This window comes from Ranitomeya variabilis, chromosome 6, assembly GCF_051348905.1.
Source record: "Ranitomeya variabilis isolate aRanVar5 chromosome 6, aRanVar5.hap1, whole genome shotgun sequence".
Classification (NCBI taxonomy): Eukaryota; Metazoa; Chordata; class Amphibia; order Anura; family Dendrobatidae; genus Ranitomeya; species Ranitomeya variabilis.
This window is the reverse complement of record NC_135237.1, coordinates 269,514,095-269,541,586: the sequence shown is the minus strand read 5'-3', so window position 1 is coordinate 269,541,586 and position 27,492 is coordinate 269,514,095. Positions and strand designations below refer to the sequence as shown.

At 47.7% G+C, this 27,492-nt stretch overlaps 2 protein-coding genes across 2 annotated transcripts in view; one reads left to right on the top strand and one right to left on the bottom strand.

Moving 5' to 3' along the window:
- Positions 1 to 173: 173 nt before the first annotated feature.
- PIGM (phosphatidylinositol glycan anchor biosynthesis class M) lies at positions 174 to 21,719 on the bottom strand. The gene is made up of 6 exons (XM_077269614.1): positions 21,607 to 21,719; positions 17,790 to 18,114; positions 14,464 to 15,023; positions 13,791 to 14,049; positions 10,490 to 10,591; positions 174 to 1,403 (listed from the first exon to the last, which is right to left on the bottom strand). Exons 2-6 carry the CDS (start codon positions 17,979 to 17,981, stop codon positions 1,236 to 1,238), a joined length of 1,281 nt encoding a protein of 426 aa, XP_077125729.1. The 5' UTR covers positions 17,982 to 18,114; positions 21,607 to 21,719; the 3' UTR covers positions 174 to 1,235.
- Positions 21,612 to 27,492, top strand: part of PDCD6 (programmed cell death 6) — a 35,636-nt gene continuing 29,755 nt past the window's right edge. The window contains exon 1 of the mRNA XM_077269615.1: positions 21,612 to 21,831. Coding sequence (XP_077125730.1) covers positions 21,770 to 21,831 — 62 coding nt within the window. The 5' untranslated portion in view covers positions 21,612 to 21,769. The remainder of the gene's footprint in view (positions 21,832 to 27,492) is intronic.

Sequence of the window (27,492 nt, the reverse complement as noted above, 5' to 3'; positions counted from 1 at the left end):
GAGAGTGGAAAGGTGGGTGAGCATATGGAGGGGAGAGATTCTCAACGCTGCAAAGCCTGCCCCCATCGTGACATTACCGCCTCCATGTAGTAATTTATAATTGATATATGCTATCCATGTACTATTAAGGTGCTGCTATTACTTTTATAGATGAAGTTGATTTTTTTTTTTTTAAAGGAATCATCTTGTGGGCATTTTTGCAATATTACTTTATGAGCCTATTATTTCAGGGGCTCGGTGTACTTTTTTTAATGTAACGAGCGCCATTACCTGACTCAGCTGATATATATATATATATATATATATATACACACACACACCTAGCATTTTAAATGATTTCTAATAAAATTTTGTTTTTCCATTACGCTTCTTTTACTGATTTTTATTGCACGTTTTTCTATATGTTCCTACAGACATTAATGGTAGAGTTGGTCCAAATCGATTTGCAGGACCTCATCCATGAGCCACTGGACGGGAACCCTGAGAACCAACGCCTACCTGATGTCCTCTGTGGCTAAGAAGGGAGGATGAATTGGCTATTGCAATTCACACCGAGAAAATGCTGCCCGGTGTCAAGTACAGGACACCAGATTCTCCAAATCCAACAGGATCCATGCATTTCTTCTAATGACTTCCATGTTGTCACTTAATAGACCGTCTTAGCTCATCACCGGTGCTGAGAGGGCTCATAGGACATTCAGAACTGCAACTCTCCATGGCTGGTCCCTGCTCCATGTCACTTTGGTGATTTTCGATGGGGCATTACAGAACTCCAGTCTGATCTGAAGGGAACTGTGATGCAGATGAAATGAGAGCCTGTGGGTGGCCATACACCATCAATAGCTCCCCATACACGTGCGCACACCTTTCAGCGATAGGGCGCATGCATTTTCACCTAGGAGAGGGAAATACGCTGCTGCCAGGCTGAACATTTCATACACAGATACTTGGGACACTCCAAGTAAAATTGGCGGGTTTGGCAAGCATGTCTGTGCATGGACACTAGGGTTAAATTAATTGTCCCTTGATCCCACAGCACTCCCCTTCCATTAACCTGTTTAAAGGTCACTCCTGGTTTCTGTACTCATGAGATATTAGCTTTCTTATTGAGGGGTATTTTTGAGGTGTATAAGTAAAACAGTCACTTATTAACCAAATTCCTGAAGGAAAATGCCCCAATAAAGCATAATCTACTAATGAATGGGGAAGTACAGCCTAGAAAATCTTCAGGAGTATCACTCCTGTTTATGTTTCCCCTTTTCACCTTGAACATTGTATCTGATGATAATTTGGGTGAGAACATAACTATTTACGATGAGGAAGGCTAGCCCAGCCAGCCAGACAAATAGAAAGGTATTTAGTCCTTCAAATTCCAGAAAGTAGGCTGGAGCGAGCCATATTGCCTGCAAGACAAAGGAAGTCAATGTTAGGCTCTGTAGGACAGATTCTAGTACAATGTTACAAGACGTAGCTTGGTGTAGTTGGTTGTACAAGATTTTATGTAAGTGGGTGGATAGCATGATTAAAGGGTATTATGAAAGGTCACTAGAGTAAGTCATAACTTTATGATCTGTAGGTGTCTGAAATCTTGGACCCTCGCTCATCTGCAGAATGAGGGACCGAGGTCCCCTTGATATTTCTTCTGTCAAGGAGTGCTCTTGCCACCCCCACTGTGCAAGGGACCTCATCATCCGTGCATCTATGTTGATGGGTCTCTTAGCTCTCAGCAGATTACTGGAGGTGTGCAGAGCAAGGGAAATAAGCATTTTGGCAGTGAAGAACCTCAAACTCAGGACTTCCAGTCCCAGCCATCGGACCCCGCCGAACAGCAAGTGGCATATCTTAGTGACTTTGTAGCAAAAACACCTTTAAATTCTTCACTAGAATTGAAGTTTACGAGATCCGATCCTACAACAGCATGGGGAAAAAAACCTTCCAAAATGGAAAAATACAGTACAGTTTTCCTTCTCCTCTCAGCTGTGATCTCTTTACATGGAATTCAGTGAACCAAGCTCTTTGCTTGTGGCTGTTTAAGGCTACGTTCACATTTGCGGTCAGCGCCGCAGCGTCGGGCGCCGCAGCGGCGCCGCATGCGTCATGCGCCCCTATATTTAACATGGGGGCGCATGGACATGCGTTGTGCTGCGTTTTGCGCCGCATGGCCGCAAGCGTTGGACGCAAGAAACGCATCAAGTTGCATTTTTTTTGCGTCCAACTTTCGGCCAAAAACGACGCATGCGGCGCAAAACGCAGCGTTTTAGCGTGCGTTTTGCCGCGTTTTTGTTTGCGTTGTGCGCTGCGGCGCCGACGCTGCGGCGCACAACGCAAATGTGAACGTAGCCTAACCCATTCTCAACCGTGCACATTTTTATTTTTGACACTTACCGTATTTTTTCTTTTTTTCCTAAGACCTCTTAAACTTTTTTAGTTTTCCATCCACAAATACATATGTAGGATAATTTTTTGCGGAATGAGTTGCACTTTCAAATGGCACTATTCACTATACCATATAATGTGCTGATATGGGAATACAAAGTCCCAGTAAGTTTAAACATTAAAAAAAAAAAAAAACCTGCAATGCTGCCATTTTTTTTTTTTTAATTTGGGGCACTAATCATATGTTGATTACTTTTTTTATTGCATTTGGGTGGGGAGGGGGTGAAGTGCAGTGATCAAAAAAGGACAGTTCTAGCTTTTTTTTTTCCCTACGCCATTTTCTGTCTGGTTAAATAATTTTATATTTTGATAGATCAGACTTTTACAAACACAGCAATATCAAATTCGTATATATATTTTTTTTATATTTCTGAACAGGACAAAAGGGGAGATATAAGCTTGTATATTTAGTTTTAATATTTTTAAAAACATTAACTTTTGCTATATTTTGTGTCCCCCCCCCCCCCCCATCCCCTTTGCAATATAAACTTTCTATTGTTTCATCCCACATTCTATGTACTACAATACAATAATATTGCAGTGAATAGAACTAATGACCTCCTATGAAGCCCAGGCTGTGGATGGGCTTCAGTGGGGTACAAAGATGCTGGCAATGGGGATCTTCAGTAGACTCTTGGCTGCCATGGCACTCAATCACAGAGGGCCTATCCGCATTGGGCCAGATGCCGTCGCTCCAATTATTACTGTTGGAGACAGGAGCCGGAATTATAACATGGATGGCACCCACCATGTATGAAGCTAGCTCAGCTCCTGACATGTGACGCACATGTATGTTTAATGTTCAGGGGTGATTAAAGGAATGTCATGATTTACATGTATGTAAAGCAAAATTATAAGTTATGTACGTTGCTTCTTTAAGTTAAAAGGAATCTGTCAGCAGGTTTTTGCTGTGTAATCTGGATACAGCATGTTGTCGGGGTTAAAAACAGGATTTTTGGTTGCTTACCGTAAAATCTGTTTCTTGGAGCCTCCATTGGGGGACACAGGAACCATGGGTGTATGCTGCTGCCACTAGGAGTCTGACACTATGCAAATAAAAAAGTTAGCTCCTCCTCTGCAGTGTACACCCCACCGACTGGCATTATACTATTCAGTTAGTGAGAAAGCAGTAGGAGATAAATAACAAGGTTGAAAACCATAACCACAAACTTGAGAACTGTAAACGTGAGAACAGTCATAGAACATAAAACAACAGAAACTGAGAAACATTGGGAGGGTGCTGTGTCCCCCAATGGAGGCTCCAAGAAACAGATTTTACGGTAAGCAACCAAAAATCCTGTTTTCTTTATCGCCTCTCATTGGGGGCAACAGGAACCATGGGACGTCCCAAAGCAGTCACAAGGGCGGGAAGAAACAGACTTCCATCAGGCCAGAGGACTCACCACTGCAGCCTGCAAGATCCTTCTGCCTAGGCTGGCGTCCGCCGAAGCGTAGGTATGGACCTTGTAAAATTTGGCGAACGTGTGGATGGAAGACCAGGTTGCCGCTTTGCAAAGCTGTAGGGCGGAAGCCCTGTGGTGCACCGCCCAGGAGGCTCCGACTGCCCGGGTAGAGTGAGCCTTGATCCCAGGAGGGGGCACTCTGTTCTTGACCCGGTAAGCCTCCAGAATAGCCGTTCTGATCCAGCGAGCAATAATCGCCTTGGAAGCCGGTTGGCCTCTGCGTGAGCCATCAGGAATGACGAAAAGAGAATCCGTCTTCCGGAAAGTGGACGTTCTATCCAGGTAGATCTTCACTGCCCTGACGAGGTCCAGCTTGTTCAACGAACGCTCCAGAGGATGAGTCGGAGCTGGACAAAAGAAAGGTAGAACGATGTCCTCGTTGAGGTGGAAGGTGGAAACAACCTTAGGAAGAAAAGAAGGCGGAGGCCTGAGGACCACCTGTCCTGGTGGATGACCAAGAACGGAGGACGGCAAGACAGGGCCGCCAACTCGGAAACGCGGCGGATAGAAGTGATGGCCACAAGAAAGGCCACCTTCCAAGATAGAACTGACAGGGGGACCTCCCTGAGAGGCTCAAAGGGGGAAACCCTCAGAACGTCCAGTACCAGGTTTAAATCCCATGAATCCACAGGGGCCCTGTACGGAGGGACAGCATGGGCTACTCCTTGAAGGAAGGTGGTTGGGAAGCTAAAGTCTTCTGAAAAAGGATGGATAGCGCAGAGACCTGGCCCTTCAGGGAACTAAGAGCTAGGCCCGAATCTAGTCCTGCCTGAAGGAAGGCCAAAATGGAAGGCAGGGAAAAAGACATAGATGAAAAACCGGTTGGACTTGCACCAACGGAAGTAAGCCTTCCAGGTACGATAGTAGATCCTGGAAGACGAAGGCTTCCGAGCCTGAATAATGGTGTGAATCACCCAGTCCGAAAGGCCGGACGCTCTTAGAACTGCGGTCTCAACAGCCCCGCCGTTAAACTGAGCGACCGAGAATTCGGGTGGCAGATCGGACCCTGAGACAGCAGATCGGGCCTGTCTGGAAGGCGCCAGGGAGCGTCCGCGAGAAGATTGACGAGCTCCGCGAACCAAGCTCCCCTGGGCCAATCCGGGGCGATCAGAATGACCGGCACCCCTTCCGCTTTGATCTTTTTCAACAGTTTGGGAAGTAATGGAAGGGGTGGGAACAGGTAGGGCAGCAAGAACTGTGACCAAGGAATGGCCAGAGCGTCGACGCCCACTGCAAGAGGATCGCGAGACCTGGAGACGAACTGCGGAACCTTCCTGTTCATTCCGAGACGCCGTGAGGTCCACGTCCGGAGTCCCCCATCGAAGACAAATATGATGGAAGACCTCCGGATGCAAGGACCATTCCCCTGCCGCGAGACCCTCGTGGCTGAGGAAGTCGGCGGCCCAATTGTCCATGCCGTGGATATGCACCGCGGATATCACCGGAACCGTTGCCTCTGCCCAGAGGAGGATCTTGGATACCTCGGCCAAGGCCAAGGAGCTCCGAGTCCCCCCTTGATGGTTGACATATGCCACCGCCGTGGCATTGTCCGTCTGGATTCGGATTGGAAGGCCCCTGAGAATCCCTTCCCAGTGACGAAGGGACAGAAAAATGGCCCGGATCTCGAGGACATTGATCAGCAAGGTTGACTCCTGCGCTGACCAGCGGCCCTGTAAAGTCAGGTGGCGAAACACCGCACCCCAGCCGAGCAGGCTGGCATCCGTCGTCACCACTTGCCAGTGAACTGGAAGGAAGGACCTGCCCTGGGAGACGAGAGGTGACGTGAGCCACCAGTTGAGAGACCGTTTGACCCGGGGAGAGAGTCGGATCGGACGGTCCAGGGAGAAGACAGACCTGTTCCACTGAGAGAGGCTGGCCTGCTGAAGAGGTCGCGAGTGAAATTATACGAAGGGAATCGCTTCCAATGTTGCTACCATCCTCCCCAAAACCTTCATGGCCGATCGGAAGGAGGGAGACCAAGGGCCCTGGAGCACGTGTATGTCCCGACGAAGAATGGATCTCTTGTCTTCGGGAAGAAAGACCTTGATCTGACGAGTGTCGAAGAGCATGCCCAGAAAGATGATGCGCTGAGAAGGAATAAGGCAGGACTTTTTCCGGTTGACCAGCCACCCGAAACGGGCTAGGGTGTCGAGAACGATGGACAGGCTTTAATGGGCCTGAGAAAAGGACAGAGCCTTGATGAGGATGACGTCAAGGTATAGAAACAGAACCAGGCCTCTGACCCTCAAGATGGCCATCAGCGCCGCCATGATCTTCGTGAAAACTCTTGGGGCGGTTGCAAGACCGAATGGCAGGGCGACGAACTGAAAATGTTCCTGAAACACTGCAAAGCGCAGGTATCGGTGATGTCCCGGGAATATCGGAACATGGAGGTAGGCGTCCTGAATATCTATGGAGCACAGAAATTCCTGAGCCTCCATGGAAGCAATTACTGAACGAAGGGATTCCATCATGAAGTGCCTCAGACGAACTCTCTTGTTCAGCAATTGAGATCCAGAATGGGACGCACCCTGCCGTCTTTTTTCGGTACCACAAAAAGGTTTGAATAGAAACCTGCGAACCGTTCTTTTTCTGGGACGGGAACAATTACCCCGGCTTTGAGGAGAGAAGTGATGGCTGCAAAGAAACCCGGAACTAGAGCGGGATCTCTTGGAGGTCGGGATTCGAAAAAACGATCCCGGGGTCGTGAAACGAACTCTATCTTGTATCCCGAGGATACAACTTCCCTGACCCATGCGTCCTCTACTGAAAAGATCCAGACGTCCCTGAAGAAGAGGAGACAGCCGCCCAGCCTGGGAGGTGGGCTGACGACTAGCCGAGAGTCATGCCAAGGTGGTTCTTCCAGTCGTGGACCTGGAGGATCTACCCTGGGAGTAGCGAGGACGCCAGGAAGGAGTGGGCCTAAAGGATACCGTCTTCTTCTCTTGACGTGCCTGTGGCCTCTGTTGCTGCTGGGAAAAGGAGTTTGACGCCGCGAAGCGACGAAAAGGCCGAAAATACCGAAATTGACGTCTAGGAGGATGGCGACGACGCTTGGCCTGGGGAAGAAGGGAACTTGTGCCCCCTGTAGCGTCCTTAATGATTTGGTCCAGCTTAGAACCAAAAAGACGAGACCCCTGAAAAGGCAGGCTGGTAAGGGACTTTTTAGAAGACAAATCCGCCTGCCAGGCCTTAAGTAAAACGGTCCGGCGGATGGCAACCGCGTTGCTGGACGCCTGAGCCGCACAAGACGTGGCATCCAGGGAGGCGGAGACCAGATATTCACCCGCGTGAGAAATCTGGTTGGCAAGTTCCGCCAGCTGTCCGGATGGAACCCCGTCCAGAATGCCCTGACGGAGCTGTTTGGCCCATTTGGATATGGATTTTGAAACCCAAGTGGAAGCAAAGGCTGGCAAAGACTAGCTGAGGCCGCTTCAAAGGCTGACTTCGAGAAAAATTCTATGACTCTATCGTTAGAATCCTTCAGAGATGTTCCGCCAGACAGTGGGAGGACCGTGTTGGTGGACAGTCTGGAAACTGGAGGGTCCACCGAAGGAGAAGCAGTCCAATTAGCGGTGAGCTCCGGAGGAAAGGGATATAAAACGCCAAGTCGCTTTCCTCTCTGAAAGCGTCTGGTCGGGTTCTCTCTTCCTCTGGTCATAATCTCCTCGAATTCCGGGTGAGGGGCGAAAAACTTGAAAGGTGGTTTAGCCCGTCTAAACGAAACCGCCTGATCTGCGGGTTCCGTAGAGGACTCCTTGATGCCACAGGTTAGATTTATCGCTCCAATGAGATTCTGAACCATATCCCTCATGGTAGCGATTTGGTTCGAATCCAGCTTCGAAACATCCTCCGAAGGCGCATCAGAGAACGCCTCGCCTGACTCAGGAGATGATGATCGGGAGGACGCCGACCGCAGAGGAGGGCCGAGTGGCGAAATGGAGCGAGAAGAGGACTCAGACCGACGTTCCTGTCTGGACCTTTTGCGGCTAATCAAGGAAGGCTCGGGCGGAAGCTCCTGCGACCCGCTGGCTACTGCGGGGGTCTGCAGAGGTAATCGGTCCAGCATGGACACCAGGATTTGAGACACCCGTGTTAGATCGGCCACCGATTGTGACAGAGAGGAAGCCCAGCCTGGGATGGGGGTATCACTCACGGGCGGATCGGCCGGGGGATCCTGGGCGGTGGGAACAATCGGGTTGCTGCAGGCCTGACAGAGAGGAGAGGACTGACCTGAGGGAAGTTTGCTGTTACAGGACGAACATGCAAAGTACTTGACTAAGGTAGAAGAGGAAGAAGTAGGAGGATGAGAGCGGCCCCCTTTAGAGTTAGACATATTGAAGAGGTCCCTGAAGAAAAATGCCAGCGGGTTAGGGGACAGTGGGGCAGAGGGGGGTGTCAGTCTGCTGTGCAGAGCTACTCACGGCAGACGAGAAAACGGATACCAGGTTGCTGCCAGCCTGGATGTCCCGCTGGAGCTCCTGCCCTGCGGCCTCTGGTGCTGCAATCCGCGCAGATTGTGCTGTGCTCCCAGAAAAGAGCGCTCTGTGACGAAAACGTGGGGCACGTGTGTAATCTCCTGCCCTGTGAGTCAAACAGCGGCGTGGAGGAAGGGGCGGAGTCAGCCGAGATGGCGCCGGTGGGCGGAGAGTGCAGGGCACAGTTTGTCGTGCGGGAGAAAGCCCGCCCGAAGAAGGCGGAAGTGGAGGAGCGCGGTACCGGAAGTAGGCCCCGGCAGAAGCCGGGACCTAAATTAGAGGCCGGCGCCGCCGGAAAAAAAACGACCGCGGCCCCGGAGCAGTGCGCCGCAGAGCAGTGCGGCAGCCTGCCAGGGCCGCCCGAGGGAATGGAAGAGTCGGGGTCGCGGCGCCGGAAGTAGGCCCCGGCCGGAGCCGGGACCTAAATTAGAGTCTGGCGCCGCCGGAGAGAGGATCGCGGCGCCGAAGCCTGCAGGGAGCAAGCAGCGCGGCGGCCCCGGCAGGCACAAGACACATTGCGGCCGCAGGGCTGCCCCTGCAAGAGGAGACACCGCGGCCGAGCAGCGCGGCCGCAGGGAGAGCACTGAGGCCCCGACGAAGGGGACAGCCCAGGAGGAAACGCGGCGGCCCGAAGGGCCACCGCGCGAAGAGACACCGCCCGCGTTGGTGCCCCCGGGATCTCCACTAACAAAAAAGGTCAGCTCCACCACAAGAAAATCGTGCAAGGCATTTAGGGACATCTACTTCCCCACACTGCGAGGGAGGGCAGGGGAAGAGCTGGAAAAATTTAGGGGAAATACTCACCTAAACATCCCACGCAGTTACTAACCTGAGGGGAATGAGACGTCCACGGAACTGTGATGGACGTCCTCATCTCCTCCAACCGACAGGCTCTGGTGGGCGAGTGGGTGGGGGATGGAGCCAGGACCGGACTTCTAAGCACGCTTGTGTGCTAGGCTCTTGGTCCTGGAGAGGGATCTATGAGGATACGGGGTGGCAGTACACGCCGTACTCATAGTCCGTATTATGGGACTACAGGTGTGACTGTTCACCCTGTATCCCTCCGGAAAAAACCTGAAAAGAAACGACGCACATTGAGGTAGATAAGGGTCTAATGAAAGACCCGTGTCCACCTCCTACTGACACTAAGCTAAACTGAAGAGTATAATGCCAGTCGATGGGGTGTACACTGCAGAGGAGGAGCTAACTTTTTTATTTGCATAGTGTCAGCCTCCTAGTGGCAGCAGCATACACCCATGGTTCCTGTGTCCCCCAATGAGAGGCGATAAAGAAAACACAGATTTTAGTGATGCCTCTCTTAACAAGCTCACTGCTTTTGGTTACCTGCAATGATAGTTTTAGCACCAGGAGCTTATCATTGCTGGGACGCAGCAGTGGGTGCCTGGTAGTCTAACATGCCCCCTCCCGTGATAAGTACCTCACTGTTTATAGACAATGTGTGTGTAATATATATATATAGCAAACAAAAAAGGAACAGCACAACTTCTACTTATCTTCGGGTGCCAGTCCAACGATTGCACCAGGATTATGAAAGCTCAAAAAAAAGAGGCAGCACTCCATTTCATCTGTGCGAATGTGGAAGGTTTAATCAACCCACTTCACTGTGCGAAGTTTCAGCTCCATCTGAGCCTTTCTCAAGGCTCAGATGGAGCTGAAACGTCGCCCAGTGAAGTGGGTTGATTAAACCTTCCACATTCGCACAGATGAAATGGAGTGCTGCCTCTTTTTTTGAGTGTATATATATATATATATATATATATATATATATATATATATATATATATATATATATATATATACACACTGTATATATATATATATATAGAGAGAGAGAGAGAGACCCACAGACCGGTGAGGGCGGGGTTAGCTTTCTCAGCTCTGCTGCTTTGCTAAATCTAAAAGCTCTGATTGTGTGAGAAACCCCAGCACCCAGTAATCTAAGTGATACATAATTGGATTCAGCTTCTCTTTGCCTACATCAGGCTGATCTCAGATGAGGTAGCAAAAACCTGTGAAAAATTCCCTATAAGACATTTCACCCATATGAAAAACTCAAAACATTCAGGCACTGTTATACCAAAATTATATTACCTGTGCACCAAACCATATAATAAGAAGAAATGTGCTCCGCTGCCAAGATATCTTCACACCAGGCATAACCAATGGCAAAAGGCAAAGATACCATAGAAAATACTAAACAAAATAAAGAAAAATCTCCTTTATAAATTATAATATGAACTGCTTTAATAGGACAAAATAGTAAAGTCAAAGGTTGTCAATCAAAGAAGAAACACCAACACCATGAGGATTTCTGAAAAGTGTAACACATACATCTCTTAATGTAACTGCTGCCTATTAAAGTGAATCTGGCAGTAGGATAATCCCTCTTAAGCGTCTATATGGACATGTAGGTCAAAGGAAGCTGAATAAAGTGATACCTTGATATCTGAAATCTACTGTCCTATTCCAGAGAAATCCACATTTTTCTTATATATAAATGATCTCTTCCAGGCTATGGGCCATGACACTGATCTGTATGAGAATCAGCCTCCAGAGTTTATTTTACATGAAGGGGAGTTATCAGTAATGTAATGGCTGTTCCCTGCTCTCACTGCAGAGCTGTGTGTGATTATACCTGACACATCTGCAGGTTCCTCTCAGCTTCTAGCTCACAGACAGGGTTGCAATATTGGTACAATACAGCAGAACTCAGAGAAGAGCAAAAAATGAGTTTGCAAAAAGATAATGTTCAGTTTTACTGTTCTGTGTTAGTTACTTGTCTCACACTGGTAACTCCCCCTTCATGTAAAATGAGCTCTGGAGGCAGATTCTCATGCAGATCAGTGTCCGGCCCATAGCCTGGAAGAGGTCATATACAGCTGTGGCAAAAATTAAGAGACCACTGCAAAATGTTCAGTTTGTCTGATTTTTCTCTTTATTGGTATATTTTTGAGTAAAATGTAAATTGTTCTTTTATTCTATAAACTACTGACAACATGTCTCCGAAGTTCCAAGCAATAAATTTTGTATTTATTTTCTGAAAATGAGAAATGGTCAAAATACAAAAAAAATGTAGTGCTTACAGACCTCAAATAATGCAAAAAAAAAGTTCATCATCATTTAGAAACAACAATACTAATGTTTTAACTCCGTAAGAGTTCAGAAATCAATATTTTGTGGAATAACTATGATTTTTAATCACAGCTTTCATACGTCCTGGCATGCTTTCCACCAGTCTTTCACACTGCTTTTGGGTGACCTTATGCCACTCCTGGTACAAAAATGTAAGCAGTTCTTTGTTTGATGGCTTGTGACTATCCATCTTCCTCTTGATTACATTCCAGAGGTTTTCAATGGGGTTTAGGTCTGGAGATTAGGCTGCCTATGACAGGGTTTTGATGTGGTGGTCCTTCATCCACACCTTGACTGACCTAGCTGTGTGGCCTGGAGCATTGTCCTGCTGGAAACAACAGTCCTCAGAGTTGGGGAACATTGCCTGAGCAGAAGGAATCAACTGTTTTTCCTGGGTAACCTTGTATGCAGCTTGATTCATACGTCTTTCGCAAGGATTAACCTGCCCAAATTCAGCCTTGCTGAAGCATCCCCAGATCAACACCTGGTCATCTAATGGTTAGACGGAGACATGGAGAGGCGTACAAGCCAGTGTCTTGCACCGACTGTGAAATTTGGTGAAGGATCGGTGATGATCCGGGGATGCTTCAGCAAGGCTGGAATTCGGCAGTATGAAGGACGTATGAATCAAGCCGCATACAAGGTCATCCTGGAAAAACAGTTGATTCCCAACTCTGAGGACTGGTTTTTCCAGCAGGACAATGCACCATGCCACACAGCTAGGTCAATCAAGGTGTGGATGAAGGACCACCACATCAAATCCCTGTCATGGCCAGCCAAATCTCCAGACCTGAACCTCATTGAAAACCTCTGGAATGTAATCAAGAGGAAGATGGATAGTCACAAGCCCTCAAACAAAGAACTGCTTAAATTTTTGTACCAGGAGTGGCATAAGGTCACCCAAAAGTAGTGTGAGACTGGTGGAAAGCATGGCAAGAAGCTGTGAAAAAAAATTTTGAACTCTTCCTGAGTTAAAACATTAAGGTACCGTCACACTCAGCAACTTTGCAACGAGAACGACAACGATCCGTGACGTTGCAGCGTCCTGCATAGCGATCTCGTTGTGTTTGACACGCAGCAGCGATCTGGATCCCGCTGTGATATCGCTGGTCGGAGCTAGAAGTCCAGAACTTTATTTGGTCGTCAGGTCGGCGTGTATCGTTGTGTTTGACAGCAAAAGCAACGATGCCAGCAATGTTTTACATGGAGCTAACGACCTGCGAGAACGATAAGTGAGTCACCGTTACGTCACTGGATCGCTCCTGCAACGTTCTGGAGCTGCTGTGTTTGACGTCTCTACAGCGACCTAAACAGTGACGCTGCAGCGATCGGATCGTTGTCTATATCGCTGCAGCGTCGCTGAGTGTGACTGTACCTTTAGTATTGTTGTTTCTAAATGAATATGAACTTGTTTTTTTTTTTTTTTGCATTATTTGAGGTCTGTCAGCAATGCGTTTTTTTGTTATTTTGACCATTTCACATTTTCAGAAAAAAAAACCCAAAATGTATTGCTTGGAACTTCGGAGACATGTCAATAGTTTATAGAATAAAAGAACAATTTACATTTTACTCAAAAATATACCTATAAAGAGAAAAATCAGACAAACTGAAAATTTTGCAGTGGTCTCTTAATTTTTGCCAGAGCTGTATGTATAAAAAAAAAACAACAAAAAAACAAAACATGGATTCTCCGGAATCAGACATCGGATCGCAGATATCAAGGTATCATTTTATTCCACTTCCTATGACCTATATACCCATATAGACAACTTAGGAGGGTTGATTCTACTAACAGTTTCCCTTTAAACATTACCCCTGGCCTGCAGGGATTCCATTAAAAGAATATTCCCATCTCATAAAGTGATGCTAGGATATGCTATCACTATATACTCGGTGAGGGTCTGAAGTTTTCAATGTCACCAATCTCTAATAATGAAGAGGCAAGGGATACTGTAGCATTGCTCAATTCAAGTAAATGGAGCTGGCTGCCGCTCTCTGCACATCTGGGTGACCAAGAGCAGCGTAGTAAGGGGCCACAGAGTTTCATGATCAGGATTGTGGCGGTTCCAGAGGTCAAACACCCACTAATCATAAAATCATGGTGTACCCATCTATGTGCCATTATTTTATGAGATGGGAATGTCCCTTTTAAAGGTGTCACATCTTAGAAGTTGTAAGGGTTAAGATGCATCTCCGCGGCCATGGTCTTAATAGTGAGCCACATTCCATCACACTTGGGTCCGCCATGACTTCTCCTTACCTGAGATGTGCAAACTTTATTGAAGCTAACAAAGATTGCGGTGTGCAGAAAGCAGCAGAAGGGCAGGTCTTTATAGTAGGCAGCAGATATTAGGGTGAGCAGCAGTATCTGAGGCAGAAAGGCCACAAGGCCCAGGACAAAGCTCCAGTCACTTTCCGCAGTAAGGTAAAGCATGTAGAAGTATGGGGAGAAATTGTGCCTAATATCTCTCCTGGTCAAGTGGTAGAGGTACGTGTGCTCCAAGAAATCCCAGCCATAGCTGCCAAAAACATAAGACATAGGTTAACTTGCCGGAAAATGTGCCACGTTTGGTACAAATGTTGCATCTAGGGGCACATTTACTAATCCACTGTAATGCCGTAAATGTCTAAACAGTCTTGAAATGGACCAAATTTATCACATTGGGTCACACTGTAGGGTACATCTGCTGCACTGTGTAGACAATCTAATATAAAGTCTATTAGTTGCAAAATTGGGATGCAAAAAAATTGATCTAAAAGTAGGATAACCAAGAAGGGGTGTTAAATTAAATTGTCCATTTACCAAGGAGCATGATCCACTGTGCTCAATTTTCAGACTATCTACGTAGACTACGTTTATGCTGTCTATATATCAAATCAAATTAGTAAATCTGTTGCACTCTATTTTAACCTAAAAAAAAAGAATAACTTACCTACAGTAAAAGACCAAACTTAGTGTAAATAAGGTAAAACTGGATCCAATTCCAAAGGTTAGGGTGTCCCAATTGAGGAGCCTCAGGAAGAGATCCCAGGAATTTTTAAACAATTTCAGGACTGGTCCACCAGATACGTGTGACTTGTTACCCTTCGTTCTTGGCGTTTGTAGTGACAATGCAATAGGCAGTAGGTAAGTCACGGGGTAGATCTTCATGTGTACTGAGAGACCGTAGAGAAGTGCAGCCTTCACCAAGTGCCGCTTCTTCACGTAATACAGGGCTGCTAAGACCAGAACTGCCAAGACTGATTCTGCATTCCCCCTGCTGGACACGGCCATAGGCAATGGGTTAAAGAGCCAGAAGGCACTGTACTTGCTAGCAGTGTGGCTATCCAGGCCTTCGAGTGTGAGGAGTCTGTGGATTAGGAATGCTGCCATTAAATCGCAGCACACAAACAAGAACTTCCCATAAACTTCTGTGAGATAGATGTTTGGTGTTAACATCCAAGCAAGTAATGGCGTGTAACGGTATGTTGCTCTCTCATAAGGAGAAGATCCCTGAAATAGGAAAAAAAACTAAATATTCAGTGCTAACGTCCTACAGTATTACTTTTCTCTTTACAATGTCCTGCAGGTTGGACCATTGACAGATCTGTATAAACCTCCACATTCATCTGCACTACCAAGCTTTCATAGGTCACCAGAGCGTATAGTCTCCATTCCTTCCTCCAGATACTATTTGCTTCTTTGGGGTTTCATGTGTGGTCAGCAGTTTCCATTCGTATTTGTTGTTTTGATGGTGAAAGGAACAAAAATGTGCCCATAAAGAGGTATTATTTCTTACATAAGTCAATGCGTAAGGCCTAAAACATTTTTGGTATCCTTTTGTATCATCCTTCTTAATATCATGGCAAAAACTAGAATGGATCCAATCAGAAGAAGGTCATAAAAATGTAGCTGTGTGAATGCAGCCTAAATGTTAAAATCATGGACTGCGAATCACTACACAAATCACGATCAGCAGATGCAGAGATCCATGGCATGTAACCGCTTGTAGGAAATACAAATTTAAAAGGGTTGTCCACTAGTAAGACAGCACCTTCTTGATCTAAAGGTTTGGTCCCGATAAAATAAAAAAGCCTATACTCACCTCCTGTGACGGCATTCACTCACCCGGGGCTTTCGTGTGGTGTTATGAGACGTGAGCCCGGCGTCCGATCACCGCTGGCGTCACTAGCCCCGCCTTCTTACAAATTGGACATGAAGAGGAAGTCAGATATCAGCTGCAGCCCTTCATGTTCAATTCGTATGAAGGCGGGGCTAGTGACACCAGCGGTGATTGGGCGCCGGGCTCACGTCTCATAACACCACACGAAAGCCCCGGGTGAGCGAGTGCTGACATTGCTGGAACGGCGCCGATATGGGAGGTAAGTATAATCTTTGTTATTTTATCGGGGCCAAACACTTAGAAGAATGGGTTATCCTAGTAGTGTCCCAAAAACATAATAAACATAATGCGTAAAAAAAATATATTATATATATATATATATATATATATATATATATATATATATATATATATATATATATATATATATATAAAAATCATTATAATCACCTCACCTTTCTGCTACTCATAGTTACATGTCTGGTCCTCGCCATAACTCCAAATCCCCCTCCATTCGCGATGGAATCTTCATGTCTCCCGCACTGTGCCTTGGTGCCCGATAAGGTTCTACAAAAGATCACTGTGTACACCATGACACCGACAAACTCCCTGGTGCATGTGCATAGCCCTCTAAGGCACAATAAACCCAAAATGTTCTGGCACAGTGGGGAGACACAAAGATTCCAACACGAGCGGCGGGGAATCTGAAGATGTGGCAGAGGGGCCAGAGATGTCTTGGTGAGTATAATGATTTTTGAAATGACAAAAAACTGACTGGCACATCCAAACTAGTGTGAATAGGTGCATACCAGGAGGAGCTACCTCCATATACAATATACAAAAAAAGGGTTGCAGTCTATCAGGCTAAAGCATGTCAATGTGAAATATATGAATATCAATATGGCTTTTGAATATTAGGGAAAAAATTAGATGCTTTGCATAAAATTTGGCCAAATTATATCTGCCCATCAACCAACGTCAAGGTGGTCTCAAAGACTGATGGGTCCCTACGTATGTGAACACCTCTCTTAGGCTGATGTCTCAATTCCTGGGTGAATGTGGACACCTCTCTCAGCAATGCCTGCATTTATGGGTAGACATCAGCCTAAGAGAGGTATTCACACACATACGGGCCCATCAGTCTTTGAGACCACCTTGACGTTGGTTGATGGGCAGATATAATTTGGCCAAATTTTATGCAAAGTGTCTCATTTTTTCCTAATATTCAAAAGCCATATTGCTATTCATATTTCATATATTTCACATTGACATGCTTTAGCATGATAGAGGGCAACTTTTTTGTATATAATGCTTTTTCATCTTTTGTAACCTTTGGATGGCACATTATGGCAGCAAGCGATTGCCATTTTGCTGAATTCTCACGAAAGCAAATTACAAAAAATATTTGTTTTGGTGAATGTGAATCTTTGTAAAACTTGAGTAGAATTCAATTCCCCTTGAATATATTCACTCACTCTTGAAACTACTGCAAAATATTTCAGAGCTTATTTTTCACCCCAAGGTCATCTATGGAGAGTAAGGCTATGTGCGCACGTTGCGGATTAGGCTTAGGAATTTCTGGTGCGGATTCTGTCTCTCCTGGCAGAAAACGCACCTGGGTTTTTTTGTGCGGTTCCGCAGCGTTTTTTTGTGCGTTTTTGCTGCGGTTTTCTTGCGGATTTGCTGCGTTTTTTACCCTTGTGGTTTTCTATAATGGAATGGGTACAAAAATGCTGCAGATTCACAAAAAAAGAAGTGATATGCTACTTCTTTTTAAACCGCAGCGTTTCCGCAGCGGATTTTCCGCAAAGTGTGCACAGCATTTATTTTTTCTCATTGATTTACATTGTACTGTAAATCAATTGCGGATCTGCAGCATTTCTGCACTGAAAAAACGCTGCGGATCCGCAGAGAATCCGCAACGTGTGCACATACCCTTAGAATATCTGCTGACAGAGGAAGAGGGAATCAGTACAACCCCAAGAACACTGTCCCAACCCCTATTCTGAAAAGTCTCTTGCAAATGATAACCTTTTGGGTACAGTGCTCATATCTTCTATCTATGTAACAGACATTTTTAGTAAGTTTTCATCAGAAGCATTGATTTTAGCCCAGGCTGCAGCAGATTCCAGTGCGGCCCTGAAGGCCGATGTTACCTGAGTGATAAATCGTGCTGCATCCGTGAAGACATGGTAATCAATATCTGTGTATTTCACCAACATTGTACGGTCCTGGTAGACTCCATAAGTGATAAGGACTATTCTTACAAGGAACGCGGTTGAAAACAGAAATGGGAGCGTTAATAAACAGTTCTGGGGTCTTTCATGGAATGCTGCTTTCTTCTCCATTGTTACATCTTTATTGGCCAAGTGATAACAGGAATCCACCCAGGACAGTTGTGAGGGCACTATGCATAAGGCGCAAACTGCACATGGCCCCGGGCCAGTGGACGGTTTCACTTGCAGTCAAAAAATCCTGTTTCTAAAAAAAATAAAAAATAAGAGAAGTATAATATTTATCATCACTAAATGAAAAACCATAATAAATCATTAAGGAGTGGCTAAACTTTTTTCCTTTTTTTTAAGAAATCTGTCCAGAATGGAAAGTGATGAAACTTTTCAAATCATTTTATTAGAGAATTTGTCTCCATTCCTGTAAAAACGATTGCATTTCAATGACTTCCAAGCACATGCTGTTCCCTGGTCGGTTTACCTGCCTTCAGCTGCACTGATATCAGAACATACTCATGTGGAGCACAGCTGATGGCAGTGAAAGGGTCGGCACTTGCGTTTCCTTAATTTGGAGGAATGAATCGGCTGCAGGAGATTGTTCTGACAAGGGCACAGTCAGATGGCTGCATAAATCAGACCGCAATGCTCAGACTGGCAGTGGCTCTCCCGACAGCTACATAGAACTATATGAAGCTGTCACACTTGGGCCGGAGAGCTGCGGCCAGTCCGTGCACTACAGTTCTATTTCTACAGCCATCTGACTCAGAGAAGTGCTGACTCACTGCCATCAGCTGTACTCCAAATGAGTATGTTCTGGTATCAATGCAGCTGAAGGCAGGTAAATAGATTGGAAAGAAGCGGGGGTTTGGAAGTCACTTAAATGCATTTTTATTCTCTTTACAGTAATGAAAACAATTTCCCTGATAAAGTAATTTGAAAAGTTCCATAACTTTTCATGATGGACTGTCTAGGAAGGATGGCACATGGATATCTCTGGTACCGGTTTTTTTTCGGTACCGGAAATATCAGGACGTGTAAAACCGGCCTAACACAGTATCTGCTACCTAGATGTGATACCAACAAATCTCAGCTATACACTGCACAACATTTCTGTGCAGAAATTAGCATGTGGCATGGATGTTAAAATCTAGTGTAAATTCTATTCAGTCAATTTAACTCATAGGAACGTTCCCCATTAAATACACTGCAAACATATTCAAAGAGTATTTTAAATCGAATCTGTCACCCCCGGGATGCTTTTAAGCTATTACTATGGGCATACAGGTGATACAATTGGTAAAATAGTCCTACCTGTATGCCCATAGTAATAGCTTAAAAGCATCCCGGGGGTGACAGATTGCCTTTAAGTGAATTCTTGAACAGAATTTGCGCAAAACCCTACTCACAACTTTGTAATTATACATTTCAGTTTCTTTTTTTCTATCACAAAACTGCAGTACAATTAACTCTTTTAAGGCCACGTTCACAAGTTCAGTATTTGGTCAGTATTTTACATCAGTATGTGTAGGCCAAAACCAGGAGTGGGTTACAAATACAGGAGTGGCGACGTGTTTCTATTATACTTTTCCTCTGATTCTCCCTTACCTGGTTTTGGCTAATAAATACTGATGTAAAATACTGAACGTGTGACCGTGGCCTGAAGGGAGTAAATTGTGCTCCAGTGACTTAAGACACAGACATTTGTTGTTTATTCACTGTCATTTTTTCCTAGACAGCTTCCATAAGAGGGCTTGTTTTCTTTGCAGAATGAATTACGCACTGAGCTGAGTGTGAGAATTTCGGCCTGTGACGGCGGTAACCTTAATGACGCCACTGCCGGTCACACACAGCCGCATTTTCTCGCTCAACTCATTGTGTTCCGGCTGGCGTGGTGAGCGCTGGCATCACTGATGTCACCGTTCACTATACCATCTGGGTGTGGCGGAGTTGGGGATCATCATTGAACATGAGCATTGTGGATTATAAGCGGATAGGTGAGGATCCCTTTGATGTTTGGTTTAATTAATGGGTAAAAGAGGGTCAGGGAGTGTTTATTTCAATTAAAGGACTCTACTCTGTGTGTGTCTTTATTAAGTTTGACTATGGGGTTAATAATGGGGGTGTAAACAGCTGACATCAACCCCACTACTATTACCCCACTTGCCCTTCACCAGGACAAGTGGGAAGAGCAGAGGCTAAGAGCCAGAATAGGGGCATTTAATGGATGCGCCATTTCTGGGGCGGCTGAGGGCTGATGTTGTTACTCTGCGATGGGGCCACTATCCATGGCCCTGTTCCAGCCTATTAATATCAGCCCACAGATGCCTGTCTGTGTAACCTATGCTGGTTAATAACCCCCTCTGTAATAACCAGTAAATACTAAGCAAACAGCTGTGAGCTGTTAAAACCCTGGGATCCTTTATGGCTATTGGCCTCTTTCCAGAATATTAACACCAGCCCCCAGCTGTTGGCTTTCCACATTGTTTTTTTTTTTATTATTTATTTACACAGTCGGCGGTGCTGACTCCAGTCTCATCAACGTTTCCTAGTCTCGCTGATCGTAGGTAGACCAGTGCAATCAGCACCTGGCGTACATGTCACACTGTCATCCACGTATCATCGGTGTGCAGAACGTTTATTGGACTGTGCTGCCGGCAAAAAAGCGGACACATCAACGTGTTGTGCACACTGACACATGGTCTGTGGAAACACACTGATGTGTGTACAGAGCAGACCCATAGATTTGAATGGGTCTATGTGCAAGTGTGACAGAGGCCTAAAGCTGGACTCTCAAGTTTGTAAGTTATCCCTATCAATGAGACAGGACTAAGGTCCTGTTTGTCGGGGGTCTGACTACTGGGACCCCCACTGATTCCTAGAAGATTCCCATGTGAATGGAGCAGTGATGGATCCTGTGTACTGCCACTCCATTCATTCGCTATGGGACAGCTGGAGACAGACAAGTGCTGCTCTCAGGAATGACAGATGAAATGAGAACTGTAATTGGCTGCCATGAGCCCGATGCCCCAATGATGTGCCTGAGCCCCCAATGATGTGCCTGAGCCCTTAGTAATGTCTCTGAGCCCCCAATGATGTGCCTGGGCCCCCAATGATGTGCCTGAGCCCCCAATGATGTGCCTGAGCCCCCAATGATGTGCCTGAGCCCTTAATAATGTCTCTGAGCCCCCAATGATGTGCCTGGGCCCCCAATGATGTGCCTGAGCCCCCAATGATGTGCCTGAGCCCCCAATGATGTGCCTGAGCCCCCAATGAGGTCTCTGAGCCCCCAATGATGTGCCTGAGTCCCCAATGATGTGTCTGAGCCCCCAATGATGTGCCTGAGTCCCCAATGATGTGTCTGAGCCCCCAATGATGTGCCTGAGCCTCAATGATGTCTCTGAGCCCCCAATGATGTGCCTGAGCCCCCAATGATGTGCCTGAGCTCCCAATGATGTGCCTGAGCTCCCAATGATGTGCCTGAGCCCCCAATGATGTCTCTGAGCCCCCAATGATGTGCCTGAGCCCCCAATGATGTCTCTGAGCCCCCAATGATGTGCCTGAGCCCCCAATGATGTCTCTGAGCCCCCAATGATGTGCCTGAGCCCCCAATGATGTGCCTGAGCCCCCAATGATGTGCCTGAGCCCCCAATGATGTGCCTGAGTCCCCAATGATGTGCCTGAGCCCCCAATGATGTCTCTGAGCCCCAGCTCCCGCCCACGGCCGCAGTCAGCCCGCACTCACCGCTCAGCCCAGCCACATAGCAGCAGCACGGGAGGAATGGAGGCGGGAACCATGGCCGTGTGAGAGGGGGAGCCGGGGCGCAGGAGTGGCGGTGACACCTTCCGGGTCGGGCAGACTGGGACTCTACGTACTAGGAGCCAGTGCCTGACACGGAGCGGCAGCCATGGCGTATCAGTACCAGTACCGCGGCCAGGACCAGTCCTTCCTCATGAACGTGTTCCGCAGGTGAGTGCCCGGACTGCTCCCAGGCTGGCTGCGTGTGGGGGGCCACAGGTGGCGCTGTGCTGGGTGGCCGCGGTGCTGCCCACAGATGGCCGGTGCCCCCTCTGCCGGTTCCCCACACTGTGCCAGTCATTGGCTGCACGCATGCCCCCCATTCTGCCCACCTGTGGCCGGGGCTGCGCAGTGTGGGGCTGTCACAGGCTGCGGGCACATTACCAGCTCCCACACTCAGGCTCCGCTCACACGAGCGTAGAGTAATGTCCGCACGGCCTCTGCTGTTCTACATCAGCAGTTAGAAGCTTTCCCCCAGGTTCTGTGTTAAGGGCGATGTGTCCGCAGTCCGATGCCATGCGGGGGGCGAGCTGTGTGCTGCCATGCGGGGGGCGAGCTGTGTGCTGCCATGCGGGGGGCGAGCTGTGTGCTGCCATGCGGGGGGCGAGCTGTGTGCTGCCATGCGGGGGGCGAGCTGTGTGCTGCCATGCGGGGGGCGAGCTGTGTGCTGCCATGCGGGGGGCGAGCTGTGTGCTGCCATGCGGGGGGCGAGCTGTGTGCTGCCATGCGGGGGGCGAGCTGTGTGCTGCCATGCGGGGCGAGCTGTGTGCTGCCATGCGGGGGGCGAGCTGTGTGCTGCCTGAACGGACCAGTCTCATAGAAGCCCCATCCGCCGCGCGTTAGTAGCGGCCCGTCTCTCCGTCCTCTGGGGGCTGTGGCTGTGTGACCCCCAGGGACGAGAGGTCGCTGCTCCACACTGTCCTCTGGGAGGGAACAACTCCAGTACTATTCATCAGATGCCTACTTAAAGGGATTGTCTTTAAATTGTATTTGCAGCCACAGTGGCTAGATTAAACATTGGTGTAATTGGCAGTGCTCTGCAGCCGCGGTCCATACACCCGCAGGGTGAGGGCTTCTTTCACACCTCCGTCGGTACGTCGCTAAGCGTTGGCGTGACGTACCGACGGACATTGGCGATTTTTTTGCACAACGCGTCCGCTGCCCATAGTAAACTCCCAGGGAGGAGGGGTGAAGTTTCGGCCAGGCATGCCCACTTTAAAATGCAGGGCATGACGTACAAAAAAAGTTCCCTTGAACGTTTTTCCGCTACGACGGTCCGCCAAATACCGACGCATCCAGTGCACGACGTATGGAACGTGAGTCCATATGTCGCGATGCTTCGGTAATACAAGTCTATGTGAAAAAAACGCATCCTGCGGGCAACTTTGCAGGATGCATTTTTTCCACAAAACGGCGCATTGTGACGGTCAGGAAAAGACAGGTGTGAAAGTAGCCTCGTCACCTACCTCTAACTTACTGGGGGAGGGGAAATGTGTCATACAGAAGAGTTTGTGACTTATTCATGGGAAATCCTGTCGGGGACCTGGTCATGTTGCATTTCTTGCTTTGTGCCAAAAACAGACATGAAGGAGCTTCATCTGAGGCTTTTCTGAAAAGTCGTCAGTCTGTGATTTACCGTGTGTCGATTCCAAGCTGCTCACCCAGAGCCGCTGCAGCACTAAGGCTACTTTCACACTAGTGTCATACGACGCACAACGAATTGCGACGTTGTGACGCTAGCAGTGAAAGCGCCGCACAACGGGGGCAGCAGATGCTGTTTTTCAACGCATCCGCTGCCCCATTGTGAGGTGCGGGGAGGCGGGGGCGGAGTTCTGGCCGTGCATGCGCTGTCGGAAATGGCGGACACGACGCACCAAAAAACATTACATGCAACGTTCTTTGGTGGCGACGGTCCGACGCAACTGTCGCACGATGGATGCGACGTGTGTCAATGCATCGCACTGCGTTGCTAATGTTAGTCAATGGAGAAAAAACGCATTCTGCAAGCACTTTTGCAGGATGCGTTTTTTCTACAAAACGACGCATAGCGACTTGCAGTGCACGACGCTAGTGTGAAAGTAGCCTAACAAACTTCTCCGATTATCAGAATACCGAACTCCCAGATTTTTACCTAACATTGAGGGATCACGTCCCTGTTATTCAGGTGACTGACGGATGGGACGCCATCGCTTCTAGCAGAAAAGTCAGGAGCAGCAGTGGGCGTGTTGGGAGAAATAAGGAACATTTATTCCTTTATTTAAGATACAGCTTTTTATTTTTAGTCTCACAGTAACAACACTTCTTTTCTTACAAAACGGGTTTCTTTATTTTTTTAACACTTTTTGTTTTCAATTAATAGGGAGTCTATCACCCACAAAATGCTTCCGAGCTATACAGTGCTTTAGGAGATTATGCCTCTGAGACCCATACTAGCTCTGTAGCCATTACTGGTCCGGTGCTATGCACCCTCGGCATGGCCAAAAGCTCAGTGCGGAGTTATGCCAATAATTTTGCATGGAGCTTTCCCTGCATCTCCATTGACAGTGCACACATCCCAGAGTATCCTGGTGTATGGGTGTAGTGAGCCAGGGGAGAGACCGCTCCAAGTGCACTGGCAGTGTCCCTGCGCACAAGCACACACATCGGCAGACATTGGGCAATTTTCGCTTTGGAAAGTGTGCACCAGCAATCAGAAGTGGCAGGACTAAGGGCTGTCCCACACGTCCAGATAATTCCGGTACCGGAATAAATCGGTACCGGAGTTATCCGTGTCCGTGTGCCTGGGAACTCACGGAGGCCATACCTGCGGCACACGTGTGCCGCCCGTATGGCGAGTGGGTACCACACGGAGCGTGTGGTACCCACTCTGCATGGTGCTGAAGCTGCGATTCATATGTTCCCTGTAGCAACGTTTGCTGCAGGGAAAATATGAAGAATAGTGTTTAAAATAAAGATCCATGTGTCCGCCGCCCCCCCACCCCCCCACCCCCTGTGCGCCCCCCCCGCTGGTCAGAAAATACTCACCCGGATCCCCCGTCGGCAGTCGCTCCTTCCTGGTCTGGCCGCGGCTTACTGTATGCGGTCACGTGGGGCCGCTCATTTACACTCATGAATAGGCGGCTCCGCCCCTATTGGAGGTGGAGCCACATATTCATGAGTGTAATCGGCCGCATACAGTAGAGAAGCCGCGGCCAGACCAGGAAGGAGCGACTGCCGACGGGGGATCCGGGTGAGTATTTTCTGACCAGCGGGGGGGCGCACAGGGGGTGGGGGGGCGCACAGGGGGTGGGGGGGCGGCGGACACATGGATCTTTATTTTAAACACTATCATTCATATTTTCTCTATAGCAAACGCTGCTACAGGGAACATATGAATGGCGGCTTCAGCACCATGTGGGGGGGACAGCGCTTACTGTAGCGCTGTCTCCGGCACGCACACGGACCCCAGACGGAGAATGTCCGTGTGAGGTGCGTGTTTTACGCGGACCCATTGACTCTATTGGGTCCGTGTAAAACGTGCGCTCCCACGAACACTGACATGTCTCCGTGTTTGGCACACGGAGACACGGTCCGCACACGGTCCGCACAAAATCAATGACATCTGAACAGATGCATTGATTTTTATGGGTCTACGTGTGTCAGTGTCTCCGGTACGGGAGGAAACTGTCACCTCACGTACCGGAGCCACTGACGTGTGAAACCGGCCTAACAATGCACTGAGCTTTTGGCCACTCTGAGGGTACAACCGAAGGCCCCTCATTTGCATGCACATTAAAAGTCATTTTCTAAGGCACTGTATCAGTAAACGGGTATGGTGCTAGTATGATTTTTTTTTTGTATAGTTCATTTAATGTTGATTTTGGGAGCAGCATGCTTAAAGGGGATATCCAGAACTTTGAGGGGGAAAAAATGTGCCTAATCACTTACAGGAAGGTAGTTTCTAACAACCTCCCTGTTGTGCTCGGCGCTGGTCTTCATGGTCACTAACTCCCACTGCCTATTAGCATGACATCAGCAGTCACCCCCTGGCAACAGAGCAGAGCGGAAATGAAGCAGAAGCAGCTGAATCGTTGGCAGTAGCGGTCTGTTACCACTCTGCTGGTGAAGAACAGCGCCGAGCACAACAGGCTGATAGCAAATACCTGCCTGTTGATGCTTAGGAACATCATTTTTTTTTTTTTAGATATGCAAAGTCTTGGAAAACCTTTTATATAAAGATTAGTGATGAGTGAATATACTCGTTACTTGAGATTTCTCGAGCATGCTCGGGGGTCCTCCGAGTATTTTTAGTGCTCGGAGATTGTTTTCTTTGCCGCAGTTGAATGATTTACATCTGTTAGCCAGCATAAGTGCATGTGGGGATTCCCTAGCAACCAGGCAACCCCCACATGTACTTATGCTGGCTAACAGATGTAAATCATTCAACTGCGGCAAAGAAAACTAAATCTCCAAGCACTAAAAATACTCGGAGGACCCCTGAGCATGCTCGAGAAGTCTCGAGTAACGAGTATATTCGCTCATCACTAATAAAGATGTTTCCCACACAAGGTGCATTTTAATTTAATAGATCTTTGAATAATAATTTACAGAATTGGATGTTTAAAAAAAAAAAAGTCCCTGTGCTGAGATAATGTTATAAATGTGCTCCAGCCATGTACTGTGTAATGGCCGTGTCTGACCGTACAGGGACATGGTCTGATCATAACACATTGCCTGGGGGGGGGGGGGGGGAAGGCAAAAGAGTATACAGACATTACAGCACGGGATCACAGCGGATTCATTATGTGACGTAAAGCAAGTTGTTGTTTGTTTTTTTTTAAACATGCAGTGCAGAAAGTGGCCGCTGTAATGTCTGTATACTCTTTGCTTCCTCCATGGCCCAGGAGCTGTGATATGATCGGACCATGTACCTGTACGGTCAGACACGGCCATTACACAGTACACAGCAGGAACATTTTATTTAACACATCTAATTGTGAAAGTTATTATTCAAAGATCTGATAATTAAAATGTACTTTGTTCGTGTGAAACCCCCTTTAAGCAGGAACATACCACAGCAGCTTGGGGCCTACGGTAACTGGTTGTGGGTGCCAGTGAGGCAATGTCTGCCAGTTGCAGCTGGAACTATACTACTCTGCCAACGTACCCACAAGCCGACGGTGGCAGATATATACATCACACCAGCTATTGATTACAGTCCTGTAGTGCCCCCGTCAGTGTGACCAGACTAGCAGCGTGCAGTGCTCCACCAGAGCTGTGAAGGATGGTGACCCTAACAACACTCACAGGGTCTGTCATGTCTTCATTCCCCTGTGTCATGTGCGTAGAGAAGCAAACATGGGAGCTGAGGACCTTCCATGTTACCTAAATGCTGTCTGTTCTTTCTGGTGTAGAATAGTGTGACATGAGGAGAACAGGGCAGGTTCTGTGTGTACGTGGCTGTAACATATCACTGTTATGACTAAACCCAGCCTTGCTGGAGCTCTGTATAGCAGTGGATGATCTCTGCCATTAGTTCTGGTTCCCACTCGCTCTAGCCACACACACACTAAGGTCTACACTGAGTCATCTCGTCTTGGCCACTTACTCTCCTCCGTACAAAGAAGGCTTTGAGGCAGCCGGCCGCCCTGGAATGTCCCTTTTTCCAGGTGTGTGCTGTACCCTCGGACACTATTTGTCATGGGCTGGTGATGTCACTGATGGCGCTCCGCAACACTCAGCTGCTTGTCTGCAGATTCTGTTATGTGGGGGGTCCACCACAAGTTCTAGGGTTTCACTTCTAAATCGGCTCCTAATATATTCTCCTCTGGGGCGCGGAGTGTGACATGTTAC

What these genes read in the sequence shown, in the direction of transcription:
- PIGM (XM_077269614.1), bottom strand. Translation starts at nt 17,981, where the DNA reads ATGGAGAAGAAAGCAGCATTCCATGAAAGACCCCAGAACTGTTTATTA. An exon ending in CAGCACGATTTATCACTCAG is followed by an intron (nt 15,024 to 17,789) that starts GTAACATCGGCC and finishes TTCCTATTTCAG; the next exon opens with GGATCTTCTCCTTATGAGAG. An exon ending in ATAAAGTTTGCACATCTCAG is followed by an intron (nt 10,592 to 13,790) that starts GTAAGGAGAAGT and finishes TATTTTGTTTAG; the next exon opens with TATTTTCTATGGTATCTTTG.